Here is a 27,238-nt window from a genome sequence, read left to right as displayed (position 1 = left end):
TTTGAGGAGACCACCACCTGTTTCAGGCCATTGACCCCTCCCCATTCTAAAGTAACCATTGCCATGGGATGTACTTTTCTCTGATTGTCAGCGTTGGTGACTGTGTAAGTTTTTCCAGTCAGGTATTGGCCAGGGGAAACCAGTTTCTCTGTCACCATGGTGACACTGGCACCTGTATCCCTCAGGCCCTCTATTCTAGTCCCATTAATTAAGAGTTGCTGTCTGTATTTTTGCATGTTAGGCGGCCAGACAGCTAGTGTGGCTAAATCCACCCCACCCTCAGAAACTAGAGTAGCTTCAGTGTGGACCCTGATTTGCTCTGGGCACACTGTTGATCCCACTTGGAGACTAGCCATACCAGTGTTACCTGGATGGGAGTTTGGAGTGGAACCTTTCTTGGGACAGGCCTTGTCTCCAGTTTGGTGTCCATGCTGTTTACAGCTATGACACCAGGCCTTTTTGGGATCAAAGTTTTTACCCTTGTACCCATTGTTTTGTGAAGAGGCTCTGGGCCCACCCTCCTGTGCAGGTTTTTGGGGGCCTGTAGAAGACTCTTTACTATTTTTAGTTTTGGTTGTCTCATCACCCTTCCCCTGGGGAGTCTTTGTGACCCCTTTCTTTTGGTCACCCCCTGTTGAAGTCTTGGACACCCTTGTCTTGACCCAATGGTCCGCCTTCTTTCCCAATTCTTGGGGAGAAATTGGTCCTAGGTCTACCAGATGCTGATGCAGTTTATCATTGAAACAATTACTCAATAGGTGTTCTTTCACAAATAAATTGTACAGCCCATCATAATTACTTACACCACTGCCTTGAATCCAACCATCTAGTGTTTTCACTGAGTAGTCAACAAAGTCAACCCAGGTCTGGCTCGAGGATTTTTGAGCCCCCCTGAACCTAATCCTGTACTCCTCAGTGGAGAATCCAAAGCCCTCAATCAGGGTACCCTTCATGAGGTCATAAGATTCTGCATCTTTTCCAGAGAGTGTGAGGAGTCTATCCCTACACTTTCCAGTGAACATTTCCCAAAGGAGAGCACCCCAGTGAGATCTGTTCACTTTTCTGGTTACACAAGCCCTCTCAAAAGCTGTGAACCATTTGGTGATGTCATCACCATCTTCATATTTTGTCACAATCCCTTTGGGGATTTTTAACATGTCAGGAGAATCTCTGACCCTATTTATATTGCTGCCACCATTGATGGGTCCTAGGCCCATCTCTTGTCTTTCCCTTTCTATGGCTAGGAGCTGTCTCTCTAAAGCCAATCTTTTGGCCATCCTGGCTAACAGGAGGTCATCTTCACTGAGAGCATCCTCAGTGATTTCAGAAATGTGGGACCCTCCTGTGAGGGACTCACTATTTCTGACTAACACAGTTGGAGACAGGACTTGAGGGGTCCTGTTCTCCCTATTTAGGACTGGAGGAGGGACATTGGCCTCCAAGTCACTAATTTCTTCCTCTGTGAGGTCATCATCAGAGGGGTTGGCTTTTTCAAACTCTGCCAACAGCTCCTGGAGCTGAATTTTGGTAGGTCTGGAGCCAATGGTTATTTTTTTGATATTACAGAGAGACCTTAGCTCCCTCATCTTAAGATGGAGGTAAGGTGTGGTGTCGAGTTCCACCACATTCATCTCTGTATCAGACATTATTTTGCTAAGAGTTGGAAGACTTTTTAAAGAATCTAAAACTGTTTCTAGAATCTAATTTCAAACTTTTAACAAACTTTTAAACGCTAAAAGACAATGCTAAACAGGGACTTAACACACAAGGCCCTAGCAGGACTTTTAAGAATTTAGAAAAATTTCAAATTGCAAAAATGAATTTCTAATGACAATTTTGGAATTTGTCGTGTGATCAGGTATTGGCTGAGTAGTCCAGCAAATGCAAAGTCTTGTATCCCACCGCTGCCACCAATGTAGGAAGTTGGCTCTGTATGTGCTATTTCAAAGTAAGGAATAGCATGCACAGAGTCCAAGGGTTCCCCTTAGAGGTAAAATAGTGGTAAAAATAGATAATACTAATGCTCTATTTTGTGGTAGTGTGGTCGAGCAGTAGGCTTATCCAAGGAGTAGTGTTAAGCATTTGTTGTACATACACATAGACAATAAATGAGGTACACACACTCAGAGACAAATCCAGCCAATAGGTTTTTATATAGAAAAATATATTTTCTTAGTTTATTTTAAGAACCACAGGTTCAAATTCTACATGTAATATCTCATTCGAAAGGTATTGCAGGTAAGTACTTTAGGAACTTCAAATCATCAAAATTGCATGTATACTTTTCAAGTTATTCACAAATAGCTGTTTTAAAAGTGGACACTTAGTGCAATTTTCACAGTTCCTAGGGGAGGTAAGTATTTGTTAGATTAACCAGGTAAGTAAGACACTTACAGGGCTTAGTTCTTGGTCCAAGGTAGCCCACCGTTGGGGGTTCAGAGCAACCCCAAAGTCACCACACCAGCAGCTCAGGGCCGGTCAGGTGCAGAGTTCAAAGTGGTGCCCAAAACACATAGGCTAGAATGGAGAGAAGGGGGTGCCCCGGTTCCGGTCTGCTTGCAGGTAAGTACCCGCGTCTTCGGAGGGCAGACCAGGGGGGTTTTGTAGGGCACCGGGGGGGACACAAGCCCACACAGAAATTTCACCCTCAGCGGCGCGGGGGCGGCCGGGTGCTGTGTAGAAACAAGCGTCGGGTTCGCAATGTTAGTCTATGAGAGATCTCGGGATCTCTTCAGCGCTGCAGGCAGGCAAGGGGGGGGTTCCTCGGGGAAACCTCCACTTGATCAAGGGAGAGGGACTCCTGGGGGTCACTCCTCCAGTGAAAGTCCGGTCCTTCAGGTCCTGGGGGCTGCGGGTGCAGGGTCTCTCCCAGGTGTCGGGACTTAGGATTCAAAGAGTCGCGGTCAGGGGAAGCCTCGGGATTCCCTCTGCAGGCGGCGCTGTGGGGGCTCAGGGGGGACAGGTTTTTGTACTCAGTCTTAGAGTAGTCCTGGGGTCCCTCCTGAGGTGTTGGATCGCCACCAGCCGAGTCGGGGTCGCCGGGTGCAGTGTTGCAAGTCTCACGCTTCTTGCGGGGAGCTTGCAGGGATCTTTAAAGCTGCTGGAAACAAAGTTGCAGCTTTTCTTGGAGCAGGTCCGCTGTCCTCGGGAGTTTCTTGTCTTTTCGAAGCAGGGGCAGTCCTCAGAGGATGTCGAGGTCGCTGGTCCCTTTGGAAGGCGTCGCTGGAGCAGGATCTTTGGAAGGCAGGAGACAGGCCGGTGAGTTTCTGGAGCCAAGGCAGTTGTCGTCTTCTGGTCTTCCGCTGCAGGGGTTTTCAGCTAGGCAGTCCTTCTTCTTGTAGTTGCAGGAATCTAATTTTCTAGGGTTCAGGGTAGCCCTTAAATACTAAATTTAAGGGCGTGTTTAGGTCTGGGGGGTTAGTAGCCAATGGCTACTAGCCCTGAGGGTGGGTACACCCTCTTTGTGCCTCCTCCCAAGGGGAGGGGGTCACAATCCTAACCCTATTGGGGGAATCCTCCATCTGCAAGATGGAGGATTTCTAAAAGTTAGAGTCACTTCAGCTCAGGACACCTTAGGGGCTGTCCTGACTGGCCAGTGACTCCTCCTTGTTTTTCTCATTATTTTCTCCGGCCTTGCCGCCAAAAGTGGGGCCTGGCCGGAGGGGGCGGGCAACTCCACTAGCTGGAGTGTCCTGCTGGGTTGGCACAAAGGAGGTGAGCCTTTGAGGCTCACCGCCAGGTGTGACAATTCCTGCCTGGGGGAGGTGTTAGCATCTCCACCCAGTGCAGGCTTTGTTACTGGCCTCAGAGTGACAAAGGCACTCTCCCCATGGGGCCAGCAACCTGTCTCGGTTTGTGGCAGGCTGCTAAAACTAGTCAGCCTACACAGATAGTCGGTTAAGTTTCAGGGGGCACCTCTAAGGTGCCCTCTGTGGTGTATTTTACAATAAAATGTACACTGGCATCAGTGTGCATTTATTGTGCTGAGAAGTTTGATACCAAACTTCCCAGTTTTCAGTGTAGCCATTATGGTGCTGTGGAGTTCGTGTTTGACAGACTCCCAGACCATATACTCTTATGGCTACCCTGCACTTACAATGTCTAAGGTTTTGTTTAGACACTATAGGGGTACCATGCTCATGCACTGGTACCCTCACCTATGGTATAGTGCACCCTGCCTTAGGGCTGTAAGGCCTGCTAGAGGGGTGTCTTACCTATACTGCATAGGCAGTGAGAGGCTGGCATGGCACCCTGAGGGGAGTGCCATGTCGACTTACTCGTTTTGTCCTCACTAGCACACACAAGCTGGCAAGCAGTGTGTCTGTGCTGAGTGAGAGGTCTCCAGGGTGGCATAAGACATGCTGCAGCCCTTAGAGACCTTCCTTGGCATCAGGGCCCTTGGTACTAGAAGTACCAGTTACAAGGGACTTATCTGGATGCCAGGGTCTGCCAATTGTGGATACAAAAGTACAGGTTAGGGAAAGAACACTGGTGCTGGGGCCTGGTTAGCAGGCCTCAGCACACTTTCAATTGTAAACATAGCATCAGCAAAGGCAAAAAGTCAGGGGGCAACCATGCCAAGGAGGCATTTCCTTACAATACGATATCACTTATACCATCTAAAACAGTTTTTATAATAATGATATTGCAAAACACATCTTTTGGGATATAACAGTGCATGGTTTAGTGCTAAGATATAGTTAATGTGGTGTGACTGCATAATTGAATAGACTGTACGGATGTGCACAAGCTATAATGATTTGAAGATGTTGTGTAAATTATAAACTGAAGGTATAAGGTAACAATTTTAAATGTTTGTGTGGTTTCAGTTAGGATTATAGTTAAAGAATAAATAAAGTTATATCAACTTAAAGGTTTTTTTTCCAGCAGAGTCTTCTAGCATAGGATTAGCTTAGTGCCATCCACATCGAGATAGAAAAGTGACAAAGTCCTTTGCCATTTTTGCAGCAGTCTTTAAGCACAGGATTAGCTTTTAAAAACTCAACTACAAAAAAACTGGCATTTGAAATGAGCAGTTTTAGAGTGTTCTGTTATTTTATAGTGTTCCATGTAAAGGAGCTGCTATCCAACTAAAACGTAGAAACTACCCAGAGTTCCATACTTCCTTTTTTTGCATATATTATTTTGGTGCAATTGTCTTGAAAATAGTTTTTCTTGCCATCATGGAAATGTTTAATGAAAACAGTAAGTGGGATACTGACCTCTACACTGTTTGGTTGTCTGTAGTAAAATAAAGAGGAAAATAATGTTGTAGTTAAGAACCGAGAATTTTTGCAAAATACAATTTCCTTTGTTAAAAAGGACATTTTATACAACTGTATTTTGAGCAATAAAGGCACTCACATAGAAGAATTGCCATGATACAAAAAAAAAAAATATTTGCTGGGAGGTAAATATAAATAATGGTTAGGAATGTAAATAGAGATCCAGTAAGAGAGGTACTAGTACAGTATGAATCTACAAACTCCATTGTATCAAGGCACCTTTCTAAGTTAGAACTGGTTGTATGAGGATTCAGAAAAGGTTTATTTAAGAGTTTGTTCCTCCGGAGGGGTCCTTTAACAGAACAGTGTCTGCCTCCTTGGATGCTGAAATCTTATCAGTGGAACCAGCGAGGGCATTTAAGGGGATAAAGAGTAAATATTTCTCAGGTGAGCACAGGAAACATCTAAAGTTGTAGAGCATTTGCAGTCAGAACCATGAACATGAACCTGTGAGGGTTATGGTAATGGAATTACCAGAATTTCACTCCAGCAATGCTTGCTGCTAGGTTGTAGTTCACTTTGGGATTTGAGTTTTAGTACTCGTTCACATGAAAAAGTTTACCTGCAAAAGATGCAGCCAGAACTCCCCCAACAAGGGGCATCAATAATAGTCCCTGTGGTAACTGAGCTGGGGAACATGTCACTATCAGTCGGCACCGTTCCTCCACAATGGAAACATCGAATTGTGAAGTCGTTGCTCAAGTCAGCCTGGATCCACTCATCCCTGGCAACTATAGACCAATCTCTATGCTGCCAGCCACTGCCAAAGTACTTGAAAAACATGTAAATACTCATCTTTCGAGTTTTTTTTAGGAAAATAACATTCTCCATCCGTCTCAGATGGGCTTTAGACCATTACATAGTACGGAATCTGCATTAATCGCAGTCAGTGAAGACGTTAGGAAACGTGTAGATCAGGGCTTGGTCTCGGCATTCGTGCTTCTCGATCTTAGTGGCGCCTTTGACACGGTGGAACACAATATTTTACTCCAGAGGATGATGGAAAGTGGAGTCTCAGGCAATGCCCTGAGTTGGTTTGCCTCATTCTTGGAAGCAAGATCATTTCAAGTTTTAGACCGTTCCTGTTATTTAAGCTGTTTTAAGAGTAAGTGGAGGGTGCCTCAGGGCTCTTCTTTGAGCCCTAAGTAATTTAATATCTATATGGCCCCTCTGACAAAAGTAGTGGAGACCTATGGACTCTCTGTAGTGTCATATGCAGATGACACCCAGCTTGTGGTATCCTTTTGTACCAATCAGAACTCAACCCATTCTTGGCTCATTCCTTGTCTACGGGCAATCTCCAAATGGATGTCCAACTGTAGACTTAAGTTAAATGCAGACAAGACAGAGGTTATGTTTCTGGGTCACCAGGCAAAACCAAACCTAATCTCCCTAGTCTTACAACCATTAGAAGATCTTCCATTGCCCAAAGAAAGCATAAAGAGTCTGGGAGTATGGTTTGATCCATGGTTGACCATGGAACATGAAGCAAAAAAAATATCCTCCTCTTGTTTTGGCATACTCAGACTTCTTAGAAAGATTTTCAAAACACTTCTGTACAATGCAAAGAGGCTCAGCATACAGGCCTTAATAATCTCTCAGATGGATTATGAGAATGCCCTGTTTCTTGGTGCAACAAAATATGTTATGAAGAAATTGCAGGTGGTGCAGAACACTGCTGCCCGCCTTTTCTTCAATCTACCCAGGCATGAATCAGCCAGATCAGCTTTATCAAGGTTGCACTGGCTTCCTTTGGCGCAACGGATAAAATTTAAATCTTTATGTTACATTCATAGAGCTCTATATGACAAAGGCGCACCAATATTACGAGCCCTGGCTTCTTTTTACAAACCTACCAGACATCTTATATCATCCTCCATGGCCCTAGCTGTCATTCCCCAAATATAAAAGGCCAAATGGGGAGGAAGATCAATATTGTATCTTGGAGCTAGACTGTGGAATTCATTACCACTGAATCTACGTCAAACCAGCCATGAACTGTCATTCCGGCGGCTAATAAAATTTTTAGTTTGTGTCCCAAAGCAGTATATTCAAAGGTTTTACTGTATAGCGCTGGGAACCCTTCGGGTAGCTATACATTTTCATGACATAACAATTCATATTGGTACAAACACTATGGACAGTTGTCAAGGGAGCTTAACTAGGTGGGAATCCATGATTTACACAAAGTAAAATATTACAGGTTCAGAAACATAAAAGAAATAGGTAATACATCTACAGTACTCACAGCCTTCACAAAGGTCTCAGCAGACTCCTGGGAGCACAGGAATTTACTGTCTTTTAATGTAGTGTTTGTGCTGTTGAAACAAAACAGTATGTTTCAGTACAGGAAATCACTATCAGAAGCAGCAAGTTATATCACTTACTCTCAAAATGCTGTATTATGAAATATATTATCTGTGACATTTAAATTATCAGCAAGCAATCAAAAGCAAAAATCAGGCAGCAACAAAAAGCGTCACATAGATGTTAACTTTAGGACAAATGAACCATTAAATTTCAGGGCCAGAGACTTATCCAAAGTGCACATCCAGGACATAACACAAGGTACCATAATGATGTGGTACAATCAAGAAGGGTTGGCGCCCGGTGCTTAAGACGGAGAGAAGTAGTTCTTCGCTAACAATAGTTCCCCATGATGGACATTCAGGTAACGTGCTGGAAAGCGGTTAAAGCAGGTTTGACTGGGACACACACATCATCCGAAGCACTGCATAAGAAAGTAGCAGATGGTGTAGGAGGCTGGACTGGCTTGTAGTGAGTACCAAGGGGTACTTGCACCTTGCACCAGGCCCAGTTATCCCTTATTAGTGTATAGGGTGTCTAGCAGCTTAGGCTGATAGATAATGGTAGCTTAGCAGAGCAGCTTAGGCTGAACTAGGAGACGTGTGAAGCTACTACAGTACCACTTAGTGTCATATGCACAATATCATAAGAAAACACAATACACAGTTATACTAAAAATAAAGGTACTTTATTTTTATGACAATATGCCAAAGTATCTTAGAGTGTACCCTCAGTGAGAGGATAGGAAATATACACAAGATATATATACACAATAGCAAAAATATGCAGTATAGTCTTAGAAAACAGTGCAAATAATGTATAGTTACAATAGGATGCAATGGGGAAACATAGGGATAGGGGCAACACAAACCATATACTCCAAAAGTGGAATGCGAACCACGAATGGACCCCAAACCTATGTGACCTTGTAGAGGGTCGCTGGGACTATTAGAAAATAGTGAGAGTTAGAAAAATAACCCTCCCCAAGACCCTGAAAAGTGAGTGCAAAGTGCACTAAAGTTCCCCTAAGGACAAAGAAGTCGTGTTAGAGGAATAATGCAGGAAAGACACAAACCAACAATGCAACAACTGTGGATTTCCAATCTAGGGTACCTGTGGAACAAGGGGACCAAGTCCAAAAGTCACAAGCAAGTCGGAGATGAGCAGATGCCCAGGAAATGCCAGCTGCGGGTGCAAAGAAGCTTCTACTGGACAGAAGAAGCTGCGGTTTCTGCAGGAACGAAAAGGGCTAGAGACTTCCCCTTTGGTGGACGGATCCCTCTCGCCGTGGAGAGTCGTGCAGAAGTGTTTTCCCGCCGAAAGAACGCCAACAAGCCTTGCTAGCTGCAAATCGTGCGGTTAGCGTTTTTGGACGCTGCTGTGGCCCTGGAGGGACCAGGAGGTCGCAAATTGGACCAGAAGAGAGAGGCGACGTCGAGCAAGACAAGGAGCCCTCTCAGCAGCAGGTAGCACCCGGAGAAGTGCCAGAAACAGGCACTACGAGGATGCGTGAAACGGTGCTCACCCGAAGTCGCACAAAGGAGTCCCACGTCGCCGGAGACCAACTTAGAACGTCGTACAATGCAGGTTAGAGTGCCGTGGACTCAGGCTTGGCTGTGCACAAAGGATTTCCGCCGGAAGTGCACAGGAGCCGGAGTAGCTGCAAAAGTCGCGGTTCCCAGCAATGCAGCCCAGCGAGGTGAGGCAAGGACTTACCTCCACCAAACTTGGACTGAAGAGTCACTGGACTGTGGGGGTCACTTGGACAGAGTCGCTGGATTTGAGGGACCTCGCTCGTCGTGCTGAGAGGAGACCCAAGGGACCGGTAATGCAGCTTTTTGGTGCCTGAGGTTGCAGGGGGAAGATTCCGTCGACCCACGGGAGATTTCTTCGGAGCTTCTGGTGCAGAGAGGAGGCAGACTACCCCCACAGCATGCACAAGCAGGAAAACAGTCGAGAAGGCGGCAGGATCAGCGTTACAGAGTTGCAGTAGTCGTCTTTGCTACTATGTTGCAGGTTTGCAGGCTTCTAGCGCGGTCAACAGTCGATTCGTTGGCAGAAGGTGAAGAGAGAGATGCAGAGGAACTCGGATGAGCTCTTGCATTCGTTATCTAAAGTTTCCCCAGAGACAGAGACCCTAAATAGCCAGAAAAGAGGGTTTGGCTACCTAGGAGAGAGGATAGGCTAGCAACACCTGAAGGAGCCTATCACAAGGAGTCTCTGACGTCACCTGGTGGCACTGGCCACTCAGAGCAGTCCAGTGTGCCAGCAGCACCTCTGTTTCTAGATGGCAGAGGTCTGGAGCACACTGGAGGAGCTCTGGACACCTCCCAGGGGAGTCAGGGGAGTGGTCACTCCCCTTTCCTTTGTCCAGTTTCGCGCCAGAGCAGGGCTAAGGGGTCCCCTGAACCGGTGTAGACTGGCTTATGCAGAATTGGGCACATCTGTGCCCAACAAAGCATTTCCAGAGGCTGGGGGAGGCTACTCCTCCCCTGCCTTCACACCATTTTCCAAAGGGAGAGGGTGTCACACCCTCTCTCAGAGGAAGTTCTTTGTTCTGCCATCCTGGGCCAGGCCTGGCTGGACCCCAGGAGGGCAGATGCCTGTCTGAGGGGTTGGCAGCAGCAGCAGCTGCAGTGAAACCCCAGGAAGGGCAGTTTGGCAGTACCAGGGTCTGTGCTACCGACCACTGGGATCATGGGATTGTGCCAACTATGCCAGGATGGCATAGAGGGGGCAATTCCATGATCATAGACATGTTACATGGCCATATTCGGAGTTACCATTGTGAAGCTACATATAGGTAGTGACCTATATGTAGTGCACGCGTGTAATGGTGTCCCCGCACTCACAAAGTTCAGGGAATTGGCTCTGAACAATGTGGGGGCACCTTGGCTAGTGCCAGGGTGCCCTCACACTAAGTAACTTTGCACCTAACCTTTACCAGGTAAAGGTTAGACATATAGGTGACTTATAAGTTACTTAAGTGCAGTGTAAAATGGCTGTGAAATAACGTGGACGTTATTTCACTCAGGCTGCAGTGGCAGGCCTGTGTAAGAATTGTCAGAGCTCCCTATGGGTGGCAAAAGAAATGCTGCAGCCCATAGGGATCTCCTGGAGCCCCAATACCCTGGGTACCTCAGTACCATATACTAGGGAATTATAAGGGTGTTCCAGTAAGCCAATGTAAATTGGTAAAAATGGTCACTAGCCTGTTAGTGACAATTTGGAAAGAAATGAGAGAGCATAACCACTGAGGTTCTGATTAGCAGAGCCTCAGTGAGGCAGTTAGTCACTACACAGGTAACACATTCAGGCACACTTATGAGCACTGGGGCCCTGGTGAACAGGGTCCCAGTGACACATACAACTAAAACAACATATATACAGTGAAAAATGGGGGTAACATGCCAGGCAAGATGGTACTTTCCTACAGATGGGAACAAGACCAGGGCCTCCCAGGGGTATATTCAGATTTAAAAAATTTACTTTGGCCAATAATTGATCTTTGCTAACAAAAGTAAAGGAGCAAACTGCACGAAAATGTATAAGAACACAACACTGTATGTGAATCATCCATTCTCTAACCATCAATATCACCATACAAAAAGTATTGGAACAAACCAGCTAAAGAAGGAAACTAAGAAAATCACAAATATATACAAGGGGACACGCTCCATATTTCTGAATCAGAATCTTGTTAAGTACAAAGCATGCTGTGACATACTCCATGTTCAAACCTAGAGCAGTATTGGGCTTGCAATTTGTTTTTAAAAATACTGCTCTTATGGTTTACATTAAACAAAAGTCCATATCATAGTGTGGAGGACACATTTTTGAATCAAAAGACAACACCAAAGACTGTGACACTGGAAGTTTACTCATCTGATTGCCTAGAACCTCGTGATTTACCTGCTTCTGTCATGTTCCCTCTCTAATTCTCTCCAGAAACCTACCTGTATACCCATTTTCCAACTTTACTTCGCATGTTCAATTGCTCTTTTTTTCCCGTGCTTGCTATACACTTCACAGTCCAACCCTCACGCATGCTATTTCCCACCTACTCTACAAGCTTACATCCCAAAGCCACACATGCATCTAAGCAGCTGGGAGCAGAGTGAATTATCATGCCCATTAGACCGCCATGCTTCCGGTAACACGAAGTGCTGGGCAGATTGGCGAAACTGATATGTTGGGGGCAACGGTGTATGAGGACTGAAGTTCTGCCCTTCACTTTCTTTGAGAAGTCAGCATTTACATGACTGCTGGAAGCTGCCATCTAGCAGAGTCAAGAAGCTACTGTTATATGAACAGAATGTAAGTTGGGAGTTGTGGACATAATTGAAAAAACAACTTTTCCCTAGGCCAGATCCAACAGGCTGGTTTTAGTCCATCATTTGCCAATATGCACAGGAAATCGCTTGAACAGAATCTCTTTTAGTGTTGAGAATGGACTTACAGTAAATATCTTAAAGTGGACACAAATTACACCCAGGCACCTTTCTGGTAGCTATACCGCTATTAGACTGATGGTGAATTGACAAAGGGCCTGATTTAAAGTCTGGCGGAGGGGGTTACTCAGTCACAAATGTGACGGATATCCCATCCGCTGTATTACAATCCCTATATAGCCTATGGAGATAGTAATATAGCGGACACGATATCCATCACATTTGTGACAAAGTAACCCATCTGCCAAACTCTAAATCAGCCCCAAAGTCAGTAAAATTTGTGAAAATCAGTTGAATGCAGATGGTGGATGTAACCCTGATTGAGTGGAGAGCTAGGGTCTTCTAAAATAGACCTTGATTCATATAGCAGGCCATCCAGAACAAAAGTCAACAGAAGAGGATTCAGGCTCACACAGGGATCATTGTCATCTCGCTAAAAAATAGAACCTGATGTGATCTTCCCAAAGCCAAATCTAAGGAAAACATTCACAGACTATTAAAGTTGTTGTTACAGTTCATGGATCCTGTGACAAAAGTGGGCCATCTTTTGAAGTATAGTCTGTTACTGAAGTAATTTAATGTACAATGTTCAACAGAATCAGCAAGAGAAGACGAGAACAACTGCCATGAAATTTAAAAAGTATGTTCAGCATTGCCTATGGGACAAAAGGGTCTTAAACCTGGAGAACCTGCGCTCCTCCAGGCGTGCTTACCAGCAAAGCTAGAAAGAAGTATATCACAAAGATTTAATTCAGCCCCGCTAACTACCAGGGATCAGGGTTAAACTAACAGATTTTGGGTCACTTCTCCACATTCACACAAACCTGAGACTGTCATGCAAAGGCTGGCACTCAGCAATGGTGGAGAGTTGAGTAAGTGAAGCTGTAACAATTAATATTGTGACATCTGCAGGAGGAGGAGGATTATAAAAAAAAGGAGAAGGCATAGCAAGAATAAAAAAAATGGAAAACTGAAGACAATACGTAGAGAGGAGAGACCCCTAACCCACCCGCTGAATACCTTCCAGGAGCTATGAGGTGGATGACCCAGGAATCCATCCACTGGGGGAAGGAAGAGAGAACAAGGGGAGGAGTTTATGCTCCAAGGAGAGCACAATTATGACAACAACAACAACTTGTTCTTAACCATACATTTTTCAACCATAATACTTTCTAATCTGCATCATCTAAGAATAGCTGTACTGATTCGAGAAATAAAAATGATAAGGGACAATAACATTTCTATCCCATACACCTACAAGGTATTACTGTCTAAACCATAGTTATGGAACACAACTTGCCTTGGTTTTACAATAGCAAAAAGTTGAAATATGTTACCCATTGCGGTAAATGTGCGCGATATTTGACATCGGGCCATAACGGTCCTATGTTAAAACAGTCATACAGAATTCAATTAAAACCTGCAAGTAGGGCCTAGCGGTGTTAACATGAACAGCTCAACTGTAAGGACTGTTAATCTTAGTAGTAAGCCTTAAGGTACTACAGATTAAGTTTGGCATGATTAGCTAACAATATTAATGAATATAGCCATACACTGAGTTCAAGTAGTAATACATTTTGCTGGTATAGGTAATTTTAGCGGAGCTAGGGGTAATGGTGGGAGATCTGAAACTATTAGTACTGCGTTAGTACTATTTAGAAGTTAAAGACTTAAATTTGATGTCAGACTGGAGTTAGAAGATAATTAGGCAATAGTAGTCATGTAAAACAGGGAAATCTATTCTGCATACTTACATATTTACGTCAGTACATATGAGTTGTGGAGTTCTGATGGTAAGCAGGGGAGGTAGATCAGTATGTTAGTCTAGAGAGCATGACTGAGGTACAATCTGAAATGCAACAAAATTAGATCATGTAAGCCGGGTGGCTGAATGTGGAGCCATTAGTCCAGTGGTGCGAGCAACCCATGTTCATTTTGTGTTGTGTCTGGTTGCCCAAAAACGTTTCCAGCTCTTTTTGATTCCGCGAAGTAGTAAGTTTTCCCCTCTTTCAGTATTCTCAATTTTGCTGGACCTGCGAAAGAGAAAATTAGGTTCATCTATTTCAGTCTATCTCTTTGAGACAAGAATCCTTTCCTTCTAAATACTGTACCTTTCACATAATCTTGAGATATGCCGATTTTCATCCCTATCCAGATTAGTGATTTGAGAGATCCTAATGGGTTAAGAACCTATACACTGTGTTTGTATCTCAGCAGTCTGAAGATCATATGGTGAGGTGATCTGAGTTGTTGAGAAGATCGAGTTGGAATCCTGTGAGCTCTTTCAATTTCAAATTATCTTTTTGAAATCAATTTTTAACACTTGTGGTATCCAGGATTTTAGCAGTCACACAGGATTCATATTCCTTCTCAGTTTCTATAGGCAATCCAACGATCTGAAGATTTCTTCTCCTATTCCTGTCTTCCACGTCTGTGACTTCTCTTTTGAGGAAATATATCTTTTTTCATTGGCTTGAAGTTTATAATGTAAGGAATTAGATTGGTCTTCAACTTTGCTGACTCTATCAGCCTCATTCACTCTTAGTGTTATGCTTTGAAGTTGATGCATACCAGTTTGTAAGTTGCCCATATTAGTCTTGGTTGAGCTCGATAGCTCATGTGGAGGGTTCAGTTGCTCCAGGATAATGTCCATGTTCGATCTGGGATAAGGCTCCCTTTAATTGGATACTGTATTATCAGTGGATCACATTTAGATCTTTTTAGTCCTTGCTTGTGTTCGATGCTTTCTTTAGAGTCTCTGTCTTTGGGGTCATTGATTCTTGACGATGTGTTTGTGATGTCTGGTACGGCTGGTAATTTGAAATTTAAGGTTGTTCCTTGTTTCCATTTATTCACTATTTCTTTGCTGTTTACTGGCTCATCTTCATTGGCAAAGGGCAGCTGACGTGTAAGGACTAAAGCACTATTCTATTCCAGTGGCGTAGGACTACTGAAGTACCAAAAACTGCAAGTCTGACTGACCCGACGCATGAACTTAAAATGGCGCCAAACACCGGCCACAAAATACCTCAGCAGAGAGTGCATATCCCCCACTGTACTCTAGTGCTGATTGTACAATAATTGTGGGGATCCCTGATGTTACCTTGGACATTCAGAGAACCCAAGAAATCTGAAGACACTGTAAGACAAATACAACACAGCCCTTCGTGATACCAACGCGGAACATATTACAACTGATTACACACGAGTGGCCACCTTGCTGTTAACACACACTTTTTTTTTCTTCAACCCGCAATGTAAAACATGACTGGCTTCCCCCATAGTCTCCACCTATGAGAGACTTTTTCCGACACCACAGCTGGTTAATATTAGGCCATACGACTGCGTGCACATGCAGGGCATATTGAACCCTACACAGAACTACACACCGCAACTATGTCTACATAACACCACACTATTCCAGGAGACATTAGGTGAGATACATGCTTTAAACCCCCAGCAGTTTGAAACTGCACAACCCAGTAATAAGTGCATTCATATGGGGCATTGTAGGCAGATATATTTATTTGCCCTGTTTATTGCACAATCTCCGAGTTACTAATTTACTCCAGTGAAGTTGAGTGCAAACAACAAACGTCTTTAAATCCTTGAAGGTTGTGCTTTAACTCTAGTCTCATATACAGCAGGGCACTGATTCAGCACAGCCAATATTTAATATTATAGTTTGATGTAAATGTCACAGATTAAAAAGTAACTAATCGGCGGGTGAAAAATGCCTTTGAACTATGTGGAATGCAAGAGAAAGAGGGGAAGGGTACCTTGGCAGTCTTATATTAAACTGTACAAACTGTCTCAAAGCTCTGGAAAATAGGCAACCATAAGTGCATCAAGCAGAGAGGCAGACATTCCTACCAAAAGAATAAGTTACTTACCTTCGGTAATGCTTTTTCTGGTGGATACATTAACTACCTGTGGATTCCTCACCTAAAGAATTCTCCCCTCGCGCCAACTTCGACGGAAATTTCTTCTAGCTCTGCACGTCGACGTCACAATAGCCCGACTCCACGCGACACCGTATTACGTCATCTAGGCAATAAGAAGCCCTTGTCGACGTGCAGATGTCAGTTATCACCATAACTATATACATAAAGCAGATTATATATATATATATATATATATATATATATATATATATATATATATATATATATATATATATATATATATATATACACACACACACACACACATACACACACACACACACATACACACAAGACAATGGCGCTCACCCACGGATTTCATGGAACGACCATTCAGGCAATGGGGAGGCGGGTGGGACCGTGAGGAATCCACAGGTAGTTAATGTATCCACCAGAAAAGGCGCTACCGAAGGTAAGTAACTTATTCTTCTGATGGATACACCTACCCAAGTTCCAAAGCAGTACTACCTCCAGAGGTGGGTGCCTGAATGGTCAAACCAAGAAATCCTGCAGCACCGAGCGAGCAAAATGGCCATCCCTCCTAACCTCAGAATCCAAACAATAATGTTTGACAAAAGTATGGAGGGATGCCCAAGTTGCCGCCTAGCAGATGTCAACCACAGGAACAACCCTAGGTAAAGCCGAAAAAACAGCCTTAGCTCTGGTGGAATGAGCACGAAGCCCCACAGGTGGTTCTTTCTTAGCTAAGGAATAAAGCTTGACACAGAGAATGACCCACCTGGAGAGCGTTCTCTTGTGGACTGCTCTGCCTTTCCTCTTCCCCATGTATCCAACGAAGAGCTGATCATCTTGACTGAACTCCCTCGTCCTGTCGACAAAGAAGCTCAATGCTCTTCGTGGATCCAGTCAGTGGAGCCTCTCTTCCTCCTTGGATGGATGAGGCGGAGGGTAAAAGGAAGAGAGAGTAATAGACTGCCCCAAGTGAAAGGGTGTAACAACCTTCGGGAGGAAAGCCACCTTGGTCCTTAACACCACTTTGTCTCTAAAGAAGGAAAGGTATGGAGACTCTACACTAAGAGCCTGAAGCTCACTGACTCTTCTGGCCGATGTTATGGCTACCAGGAATACAGTCTTAAGATCCAGCAAACGGAAAGCACAGGAATGCATTGGTTCAAATAGCGATCCCATTAGAAATGTTAATGCCAAGTTAAGGTCCCACTGTGGCATAATAAACGGTGTGGGTGGAAACCTATTAGTGAGACCCTTAAACCTCAAAACAAGTGGAGATTTAAACAAGGAAGGTTGATCTGGGAGGCACAGAAAAGCCGACAGAGCTGATAAATAGCCCTTAACTGTGGCAACTGCACAACCCTTCTGTGCCAAGGAAAGGGCAAATAATAATGTATCAGACAAGTGAGCCTTTAAGGGATCAATTCGGTTCTCTCCACACCAACGTACAAATACAGCCCACCTACTTGCATAGATCGATTTGGTGGAGTGTCGCCTTGCCGATAAAATAACATCCACCACTTCCGGTGGGAGAGAAAAAGCACTCAGCTTGCCCCATTCAATCTCCAGGCATGAAGGTGCAGACTCTGGAGGTGGGGGTGTAAAATCTGCCCCTGCGACTGCAAGAGGAGGTCCACCCTGTAAGGGAGACAGAGCAGTTGGCACAGAGAGAGTTGGAGAAGGTCTGTGTACCACACCCTTATTTGGCCAATCTGGGGCTATCAAGATGACCTGGGCCCGGTCTTGGCAGATCTTCCTCAGAACTCGAGGAATCAGGGGTATGGGAGTAAAGCAACTGACCCTTCCAGAACTTCTGAAACTTGCACCAGATACTGGAGGCTGCAAAATAACGGGTACTGCGCGTTCTCCTGAGTAGCAAACAGATCTATCTGCGGACACCCCCACATCTGGAAGATGTAAAGAACCAAATCCGGATGAAGACGCCACTCATGGTCAACTGAGCAGCGCCGACTGAGAACATCCGCACGTACATTCAGAACTCCGGCCAAATGATTTGCTACCAAGCAAATCTTGTGGTCCTGAAGCCAGGACCAGAGTCGAAGAGCTTCTCTGCAAAGAAGGTACGACCCCACTCCTCCCTGCTTGTTTATATACCACATCGCAGTAGTGTTGTCCGTCAGGACTTGGACTGACTGACCGCGAATGGAAGGGAGAAAGGCCTTGAGAGCCAGACGAACTGCCCGCAATTCCAACAAATTGATGTGAAACCTCTGTTCCACTGGAGACCAAAGGCCTTTGACCTCCAGATCCCCCAGATGAGCTCCCCACCCTAGAGTGGAAGCATCCGTTGCAACTGTGGCCACCGGCGGAGGCAGTGAGAACGACCTTCCTTGCGACAGGTTGCCGATCGCAGCCCACCACTGAAGATCCACCGCATTGTCTCTGGCGATCATGATCGAATCCTCGAGACCCCCTTTGTGCTGAAACCACTGCCTGCGGACGCATCACTGAAGAGCCCTCATGTGCCAGCGTGCATGAGTGACCAGCAGTATGCAAGAGGCAAACAGACTGAGCAGGCGAAGGACCTTGAGGACTGGAAATACCGCTCCATTTCGAAACATCGGAATCAACGCCTGAATGTCCTGAATCCGCTGGGGCGGAGGAAAGGCCCGATTCAATGTTGTGTCCAGTACTGCCCCTATGAACAGGAGGCGTTGAGAGGGCTCCAGGTGCGATTTGGGCACATTGATTAAAAAACCCAGGTCGAACAACAACTGAGTTGTCGACTGCAGGTGACGCCGCACGAGCTCTGAAGTCTTGGCTTTGATCAACCAATCGTCCAGATAAGGAAACACCGCTATCCCTCTTCTTCTGAGCTCTGCCGCTACCACCGCCATCACCTTTGTGAAGACTCGAGGTGCTGAAGTAAGACCAAACGGGAGGACCGCAAACTGATAATGCTGCGACCCCACCACAAAACAGAGATACTTCCTGTGCGATTTGAGGATCGGAATATGGAAGTACGCATCCTGCAAATCGACAGACACCATCCAATCTCCTTTGTTCACCGCCAAAAGAACCTGTGAAAGGGTCAGCATTTTGAACTTTTCCTGCCTGAGGAACCAATTCAAAATCCTCAAGTCCAGAATTGGTCTCAACCGACCATCCTTTTTGGGGATCAGGAAGTATCTTGAATACCAGCCCTGACCCCTCTCCTGCTCGGGAACCAACTCCACTGCGCCTTTTGACAATAGGGATAACTCCTCCTGTTGCAGTAACAGCAGATGGTCTTCCGAACAGAAGGATGGGCGGGGAGGGAAGGGAGGAGGGAACTCCCGAAAGGGAAGAGCGTACCCCTTCTTCACAATGTCGATGACCCAAGAGTCTGATGTTCTAAACTCCCACATTGGAAGAAATTGGGCAAGTCTCCCCCCTACCGGAAACATGTGAACAGGGAGTGGTGAAGGACTAAGGCTGCTTTCCCTGCTGCACCCCTCCCGAGGAAGAGGCAGAGTGCTGCTGGGTGGCTCCTCTTGTAAGTACCCTGCCCCTGAAGGATCTGTAAGGTAGGGAGCTTGCAGATTGTTGTGGTGCCTGGAACCTGCCACGAAAGGAGGAGCCACATCCAAAACCCCTAAACTTCCTATATGACCTAAAGGTAGAGGAAGTGGCTGCATGAAGTCCCAACGACCTCGCTGTGGCTCTGCTCACTTTGAAACGTTCAAGAGCAGAATCTGCTTTTGTCCCAAAGAGTTTTTCGCCGTCAAAATGCAGGTCCAGAAGAGCTGCTTGTACATCCGAAGAGAAGCCTGATGAGTGCAGCCAAGCCTGACGCCTCAACACTATGGATGTACCCATAGCCCTTGCCACGGAGTATGAGGTGTCCAACCCAGACTGAATCACCTGGGTCGCCGCCACCTGAGCGTCCGTTAGCAAATGCAACACCTCTTGTGGCAAGTTAGGATGACCTTTCGCTTCCTCCATAAGGGCATGAATGTAACATCCCAAAATGCAAGTTGCATTGGTCGACTTCAAGGCCATACTGCATGAAGAAAAGTCCTTCTTTGCTGCGTGGTCCATTTTCTTAGACTCCCTGTCCGCAGGCGTCCCGGGGAACGAACCAGGGGATGACCGGGAGGAGCACGATGCCTGAACAACCAAACTCTCCAGAGTTGGATGTTTGGAGAGGAAGTCCGGGTCACCTGGAGCCGCACAATAGCGCCTTGCTACCGCCCTGTTGACAGCTGTAGAAGTCACAGGCTTTCTCCAAATGTCCTTGATGGGGTCCAGGAGAGCCTCATTGAAGGGCAAGAGAGGCTCCGCCACTACTGAAGCCGGATGCAGCATTTCAGTTAAAACTTTCCTTTTCACCTCAGCAGCCGGAAGAGGAAGATCTAAAAAGTCTGCAGCCTTCCTTATTACTGTATGAAAAGATGCAGCCTTCTCGGTATACTCACCAGGGGAAGCCAAATCCCATTCAGGGGAAGTGTCAATACCACTTGCAGTGTTCAGGCCCTGAAAATCACCTGAAGGCTCCAAGATTTCGCCTTCCTCCAGATGTTGTCTGCTATATTACTCCACCTCCAGGAGGCATAAAGCCAGTCTCCTGGACCGGAGCCTGGATTTGAGTCCCGGCGTCGGCCGACGCCAAAGATCTTCACCGGCGCCGCTCTTTGGATCTATCCGATGCCGGACCCTCCAGCGCCACAGGCAACTTGACTATGGACTGGATCCGTGGAGAATCCAGCCGCTCCAGAAGGCAAAAATGGCATGAAGGGTGTCTGCTTGTAAGGAGCCGGAGCAACCAAATTAAAAGCCAGAGGGCCTGACGGACCCACATGCCCTCCACCAGGCACCATGGTGGAAAAGATATTGAACATAGCATTTAAAAATACTGCAGGATCCATACCCGGCGCTGGGAAAGCTGGATATGCTTACGGAGTCGGCGCCGGCGTAGAAGCCAATGATGGACTAGGCATCTCCTGCCCCTGAGAAGCCGCCGGTTCTTGAAGAGGCTCAACTTCAAACACCGACAAAGGTGAAGCCGGAGTCGTAGGAGGCGGAGGAGTGATGGTCGGGCTAAACTCCCACGTCGGCGAGTCTAGTGACAACGCCGAGAGTCTCCATGGCGACGAGGAGTCTTCGAAGATTTCGAAGAAGACTCTACGAAGCCACCTTTTCTTGGAACGGGCTAGGAATAATTTAGCCTCTCTTTCTTTAAGCGCCTTTGGGTTCATGCGCTGGCAGGTACCGCATGACTCGACCTCCTGGTCAGAACTAAGGCACCATAAACAATTTTCATGGGGGTCAGTGACCAATATCCGACCCCCACACTGGTTACAAGATTTAAAGCCAGATTTTCTTGGCTGCGACATAGTAACTACAGATGCGCAACTGTAGCTCCCTGTTAGCCTCGAAGAAAGACCATTATTCGAAGGCACGGAAAAAAGGGAACTGACGTCTGCACGTCGACGAGGGCTTCTTATTGCCTAGATGACATCATATGGCGTCTCGTGGAATCTGGCTATTGTGACGTCATCGTTGACGTGCAGAGCCAGAAGAAATTTCCGTCAAAGCTGGCGCGAGGTAGGTCTATCAATCAGAAACTGCCATTTTATGAGGCCCCAAGTCGCCAGCAATGGAATGCTATAATAGCATTTGGCCTGAGATCACCACCCTGTAAAAGTAGTACACAAAATTCCATAAAAACAATTTTCATACACTTTAGATCCTTGATATTGTTTATATGTCCAAGGTTCTTTTATATGCAAGGGCGTACGAGACAGTGATACTGGACTGCACAAGTGGACTCCAAAAAGAAGAAATAAAAAGAAAACAGTAAGCGGGCAAGTGGCCTCTGTGCCTAAAACATGTACTCAGCATCTTCCTTTAAGGAGACAGCCCTATCTAGGACACTGTCTGAGCTAAATACCTACACAGACATCTATCTGCTTGGGGTCCCCAGCACCCTCACATCAACCAGGGATGCCAGTTTACAAGAGGACCACTTTAAGGCAAGCCACAGTGCCTCACACCATCTTCTTTGACCCCAGAGTCTCACCCCGAGATAATGTTGAGCACCCTCAGAGTCCACAGTACCTTGTTGCTCAACAGCTTGAGTAGTCCAAAATGCTGTTCTGAAGATGTTCTGGCTTTTGGTGTCTAATATGTGACCGAATTATTTTAAATCACTGCTCCTCACTCATGTAAATCACTAAGGCCCTCATTTTGACTTTGGCGGGCGGCTCAACATCCCACGTTGGGATGACCACATATCTGGCCGTCCCTCCATGGTACCTATTAAGAGTTTCCTTCTGGGATGATGAGCGGAAACAGTGGGAAACACACCACAACATTGACACCGGCTCGTAATCGAGCCGGGGGCAATGTTGCGTTGGGTGTGACAGCACTCATGTCGCTTTTCACTGCCCGAAGCACGGCGGGGCTGTCCATGGGGGCCCCTGCACTGCCTATGCACTTTTCATGGGCAGTGCAGGGGCCCCCATCACCCCCTATTCCGCCAACCTTTGCATGGTGGTAGGACTTCCATGCAAAGGCTGGAGGAAAGGGGACTCGTGGAGAATCCACCAGCGCTGCCCTGGCAGATTGAGACCACCAGCACCACTAGGCTGGCAACAACCTGGTGGTCGGACCGTGGGGGCTTTGCCACGGTCATAATGTGGAGGCTGGACCGCTGCTTTGACGGGGGTCCGACCTCCACCGCAGCCCTGGCGGTCTCATGACCGCTAGGGTTATAATAAGGACTTAATTCTCGTATGTTAACTAATATATGTCACTAATTTAAACCTAATTAAGAGTGTACGGCTAAAAAAAGGGAAAATTATAAATAACCAAAACAGTTGGTGGTCCTTATGGCTCGTGAAACAGGACTGGAATGAAAAGCTGCAAACGTGATGTAATTTTCAAGCTGCACAGACAGATGTACCAAATCAACAGTTTGGCCAACTACCATGTAAGTGAACAGCAGGAGGACAAAGTGAACGAAGAAAATAGACATATGGGAAAATGAATGCAACCATAATACCAGCACCACTCAACTGCAGGTGCTTTTCTGGATTTCAATATAGATACATATTGTATTTAAAGGTAGATGTGCATGCAAGGAAAGGGATTTCTAATATCAACTTTTTGTAAGCCTGATACACGTCTTACGTTTTGAAGCTTTTTCTAAACCTTTATATCGTACAGGATGGATAAGTTACTTACCTGTAAATCCTAGTTCTCTTCCAGGGGTATCCTCATCAAAGTCATAAACATTGAATATTCCCGCCCTTGTGCGGGGACCCCGGAGCATATATAAAATATACACATATTATACATGTATAACAAACAGTCATGCAGGCTATCATGTTAAAAACAGGCTAAAATGCTTTATTTCTATGAAGTTTTTATTTTTTTATTTTTATTTTTTATATTAAATACTACAATAGAGCATAAATATGTACCCAAGCTCCTAAAACTAGGCTTAGGGAAGTAAGCAGTAGCAAACTCTAGAGAAAAAATAGAAAAAACTGCATTGAAAAACAATGAAGCATTCTTAGCCAATAGGCTGCATGCAGGTTAACACAGGAGAACCATAAAAACTTTGGCACCGTGTCTTTAAGACCCTGAGCACCTCCAGTATCCCACCATGCCTCACGGGTGAAGGAAAGGTGACAGTTAGTTCACAGTTAGGTCAGTTCTTTTTACGGTGACAATTTGTATAACTGATTCCAGACACAGTCTGTCCTGCACTTCTAGGAGACGTGCGTCCGGGGAGGAGGGTGGGTTGTTTATGACTTTGATGAGGATACCCCTGGAAGAGAACTAGGATTTACAGGTAAGCAACTTATCCTGCTCTTCCAGGGGATCCTCATCAATAGTCATAAACATTGAATAGATTAGCAAGCCCATCCCTAAACCCAGCGGACTGTCCGATAGAAGTGCAGGAATAGATATATCTTACGCAAATAGATTTCTTAGAGAGGCCTGCCCCACTTGGGCATCCGCTCTTGCATCTGAGTCTAAACAATAATGTCTTGTAAACGTATGAACAGACTTCCATGTAGCAGCCTTACAAATCTCAGATATCGGAACATTAAGGAGAGCAGCAGTAGCCGCTTTACCCCTTGTGGAATGCGCTCTAGGCCGCGCTAGTAATTGTTTATTAGCTAGCTGGTAAGTATTAACAATACAAGAAACTATCCATCTTGATATTGTTCGCTTAGATGCTGCCTCTCCTGTCCTTAAATGACCATAGTTTACAAACAAGCGGTAAGAGTGTCTAATCGATTTTGTCTTGTCCAGATAAAATTTCAGCACTCTTTTCAAGTCTAATGAGTGCAATGCTTTCTCTGCCGGAGTCTCCGGATTGGGAAAGAACGTCGGTAAAGATATGGTCTGATTAATATGGAATTCTGACACCACCTTCGGAAGGAAAGATGGGTGAGTTCGAAGAACCACTCTATTGTCATGAAAAACCGTGTACGGTTCTTTTGAAGACAAGGCCTGGATTTCACTGACCCTCCTCGCTGAAGTAATGGCCACTAGAAAAGCAGTCTTCCACGTAAGGTGTTGTAAAGAGGCCTTATGTATAGGCTCGAAAGGAGGGCCCATAAGTTTTGCCAGGACTATGTTCAGTTCCCATGGAGGAGAAGGCCTCAGAATTGGCGGAAAAACTTTCTTCAAACCCTCTAAGAAATCCTTGACTACAGGTTTTGTGAAGAAGGATTCCTGAGAAGGTGACTTGCGATAGGCTGTAATAGCAGACAAATGTACCTTAATAGAGGATACCTGCAGACCGGACTTCGCTAGATGAAGCAAATAGGACAGTATGACATCCTCCTGCGCCCGTATGGGATTATGACCTTTCTGACAGCACCATATGTAGAATCTCTTCCACTTAAAAGCGTAAGAACGCCGCGTGGAAGGCCGTTTGGACTCTTTCAAGATGTTCATGCACTCCTGCGAGAGCCCTAGGTGCCCATACTGCAGGAATTCAGGAGCCATGCTGTTAAGCTCAGAGAGGGTAGGTTGGGATGTAGAATCCTGCCCTCCATTCTGCTCAGAAGATCCGGTCTGCACGGCAGCCTCCTGTGAGGTTTTTCCGACAGGTTGAGGAGATCCGTGAACCAGAACTGTCGGGGCCATTGTGGCGCTATAAGAATCATTCTGGTCCTGGATCTGTAAAGTTTGCTGATCACTGCCGGAATGAGGGGAATCGGCAGAAAAGCGTAAAGAAATATCCCTGACCAGTCGATCAACAGGGCATTCCCTCGAGATCCCGGACGGTAGAACCTGGATGCGAAGTCTGGGCATTTCTTGTTTACTTCGTCTGCGAAGAGATCCAGTTGAGGCCGACCCCATTGCGCGAAGATGTATTCTGCGACTTCGCCGTGTAGGACCCAATCGTGAACGTCCTCCAGGTGTCTGCTTAGAAAGTCTGCTTCCACGTTCTGCTGACCTGGCAGGTGAACTGCTGTAATTGACATTCCTCTGGCCAGGAGCCAATGCCATATCGCTTGTGACTCTCGCGATAGGGGTAGGGACCTCGTTCCCCCTTGTTTGTTCAAGTAATACATCGTGGTTGTATTGTCCGTCTGTATCTAGAGAGTTTTCCCCTGAATTAGCGGTATGAAAGACTTGAGAGCCAGATGGACCGCTCTGAGTTCTAGCAGATTGATGTGGTACTGCTTTTCCTTGTCTGACCACAGACCCTGCGCTTGAAAGGGACCCAAATGAGCCCCCCATCCCTGAAGAGATGCATCCGTTACTAGGGTGTCGGAGGGAAGCACCTGGTGAAACGGAGCACCCACTGACAGGTGAGGTCTGTGCATCCACCATCTCAATGACTGAAGTGCTACCGCCGGTAGCCGCACCGTGTCCTCCCAGCGACCTGTTCTTTGGCTCCAGTTGGTCTCCAATGCCTCTTGGAGGGGTCTCATGTGGAGTCTGGCATTTGGGACAATAAAAATGCACGATGCCATGGAGCCCAGCAGTGATGTCACCTGACGTGCCGTAGGTGCGCTGGCTCTCAACAGGTCCTGGCACTTCCTGTCTATTGAGGATAGTCGTTCCTCCGAAGGATACACTTTTTGGAGTTCTGTGTTTATGATAGCTCCTAGGTAGTGAAGATTCTGCGTTGGAATCAAGGTTGACTTCTGGTAATTGACCTGAAGACCTAGAGCTTCGCAAACTCCTAGTACAATGTCCCGATGGCTTCTCGCCTGCTCCGGAGAAGAAGCCTTTAGTAGCCAGTCGTCTAGGTATGGATATATGTATATCCTTTGTCTTCGGAGATGTGCCGCCACCACTGCCATACATTTCGAGAAAACTCTTGGGGCAGATTTCAGGCCAAAGGGTAGAACTCTGAACTGGTAATGCTGTAACGCTACTCGGAAGCGCAGGAATTTTCGATGTTTGGGAGCTATCGGGATGTGAAAGTACGCATCCTGTAGGTCGATGGAGCACATCCAGTCTCCCTGATGCAGTTGAGGGAAAATCTGGTGAAGCGCTAGCATTCTGAACTTCTGCTTCCTTATGTATTTGTTCAGCAGCCGTAGGTCCAGAATTGGCCTGAAAACGCCCTCTCGACCCTTCTTTGCCACTAGAAAGTAACAGGAGTAGACCCCCTGTCCTCTGTGTGCAGGTGGAACCTTTTCTATGGCATTCTTTTTTAGGAGGGCGAGAGCCTCCTTGCGTAGCAAGCTGAGATGAGATGGATTGTCTTTGGTTGGTGGCAAGCGTGGTGGAGGCTGTTTGAAAAGAAGAGAATAGCCATGTTCGACAATATTGAGCACCCATTTGTCTCTTGTGATAGAGTGCCACTCGTGAACATAAGCCGTAATACTTCCCCCCACCGGAGTGGTGTACAGTGTCAAGGGAAGCGAGATTTCATTGCTTGGTGGGTGCTTTCGGAGTGGACTGTTGAGGTCTACTTGACCCTCGCTCCCTTGTGTTTCTCCTTTGAAAAAGAGGGCGTCCCTGTCGTTGCTGTGACCTTTGCGACCAATGAGGGGTTTGAACCCTCTGCTGGAAAGGGCGCCTGTCATACGGCCTGTACCTCCGCCTGAAATCTTTCTTTCTTTCGAGGCCCACCGCCTTCATGGTATCCACCTCGGTCTTCATGCGGGCCATCTCTTCGTCTGCATGGGCACCGAATAGAGAGTTCCCGGCAAATGGGAGATTCAGGATGCGTTGTTGTGCTTCCTGTTTCAAGCCAGTGAGCCTCAGCCAGGAAGATCTCCTCGCACAGATACCATGTGCGTATCCATGAGCAGCCAAATCCGCCCAATCTGCTGCCGCGCTGATAACCTGGTTG

General features: G+C 46.2%; 1 protein-coding gene across 2 annotated transcripts in view; it reads right to left on the bottom strand.

The window, feature by feature from the left end:
• Positions 1 to 27,238, bottom strand: part of PPA1 (inorganic pyrophosphatase 1) — a 327,202-nt gene that overhangs the window by 100,054 nt on the left and 199,910 nt on the right. For both annotated transcript variants that reach the window (XR_011204987.1, XM_069240377.1), the window contains exon 9: positions 7,534 to 7,603. Coding sequence is in view for 1 of the 2 variants with exons in the window: in XM_069240377.1 (XP_069096478.1) it covers positions 7,534 to 7,603 (70 nt within the window). In the remaining variant the exon portion in view is untranslated. The remainder of the gene's footprint in view (positions 1 to 7,533; positions 7,604 to 27,238) is intronic.

This window comes from Pleurodeles waltl, chromosome 6 (genome assembly GCF_031143425.1).
Source record: "Pleurodeles waltl isolate 20211129_DDA chromosome 6, aPleWal1.hap1.20221129, whole genome shotgun sequence".
In the NCBI taxonomy this organism is placed as follows: Eukaryota; Metazoa; Chordata; class Amphibia; order Caudata; family Salamandridae; genus Pleurodeles; species Pleurodeles waltl.
Note: the sequence above shows the minus strand (reverse complement) of the source record. Positions and strands in the feature narration are given on the sequence as shown.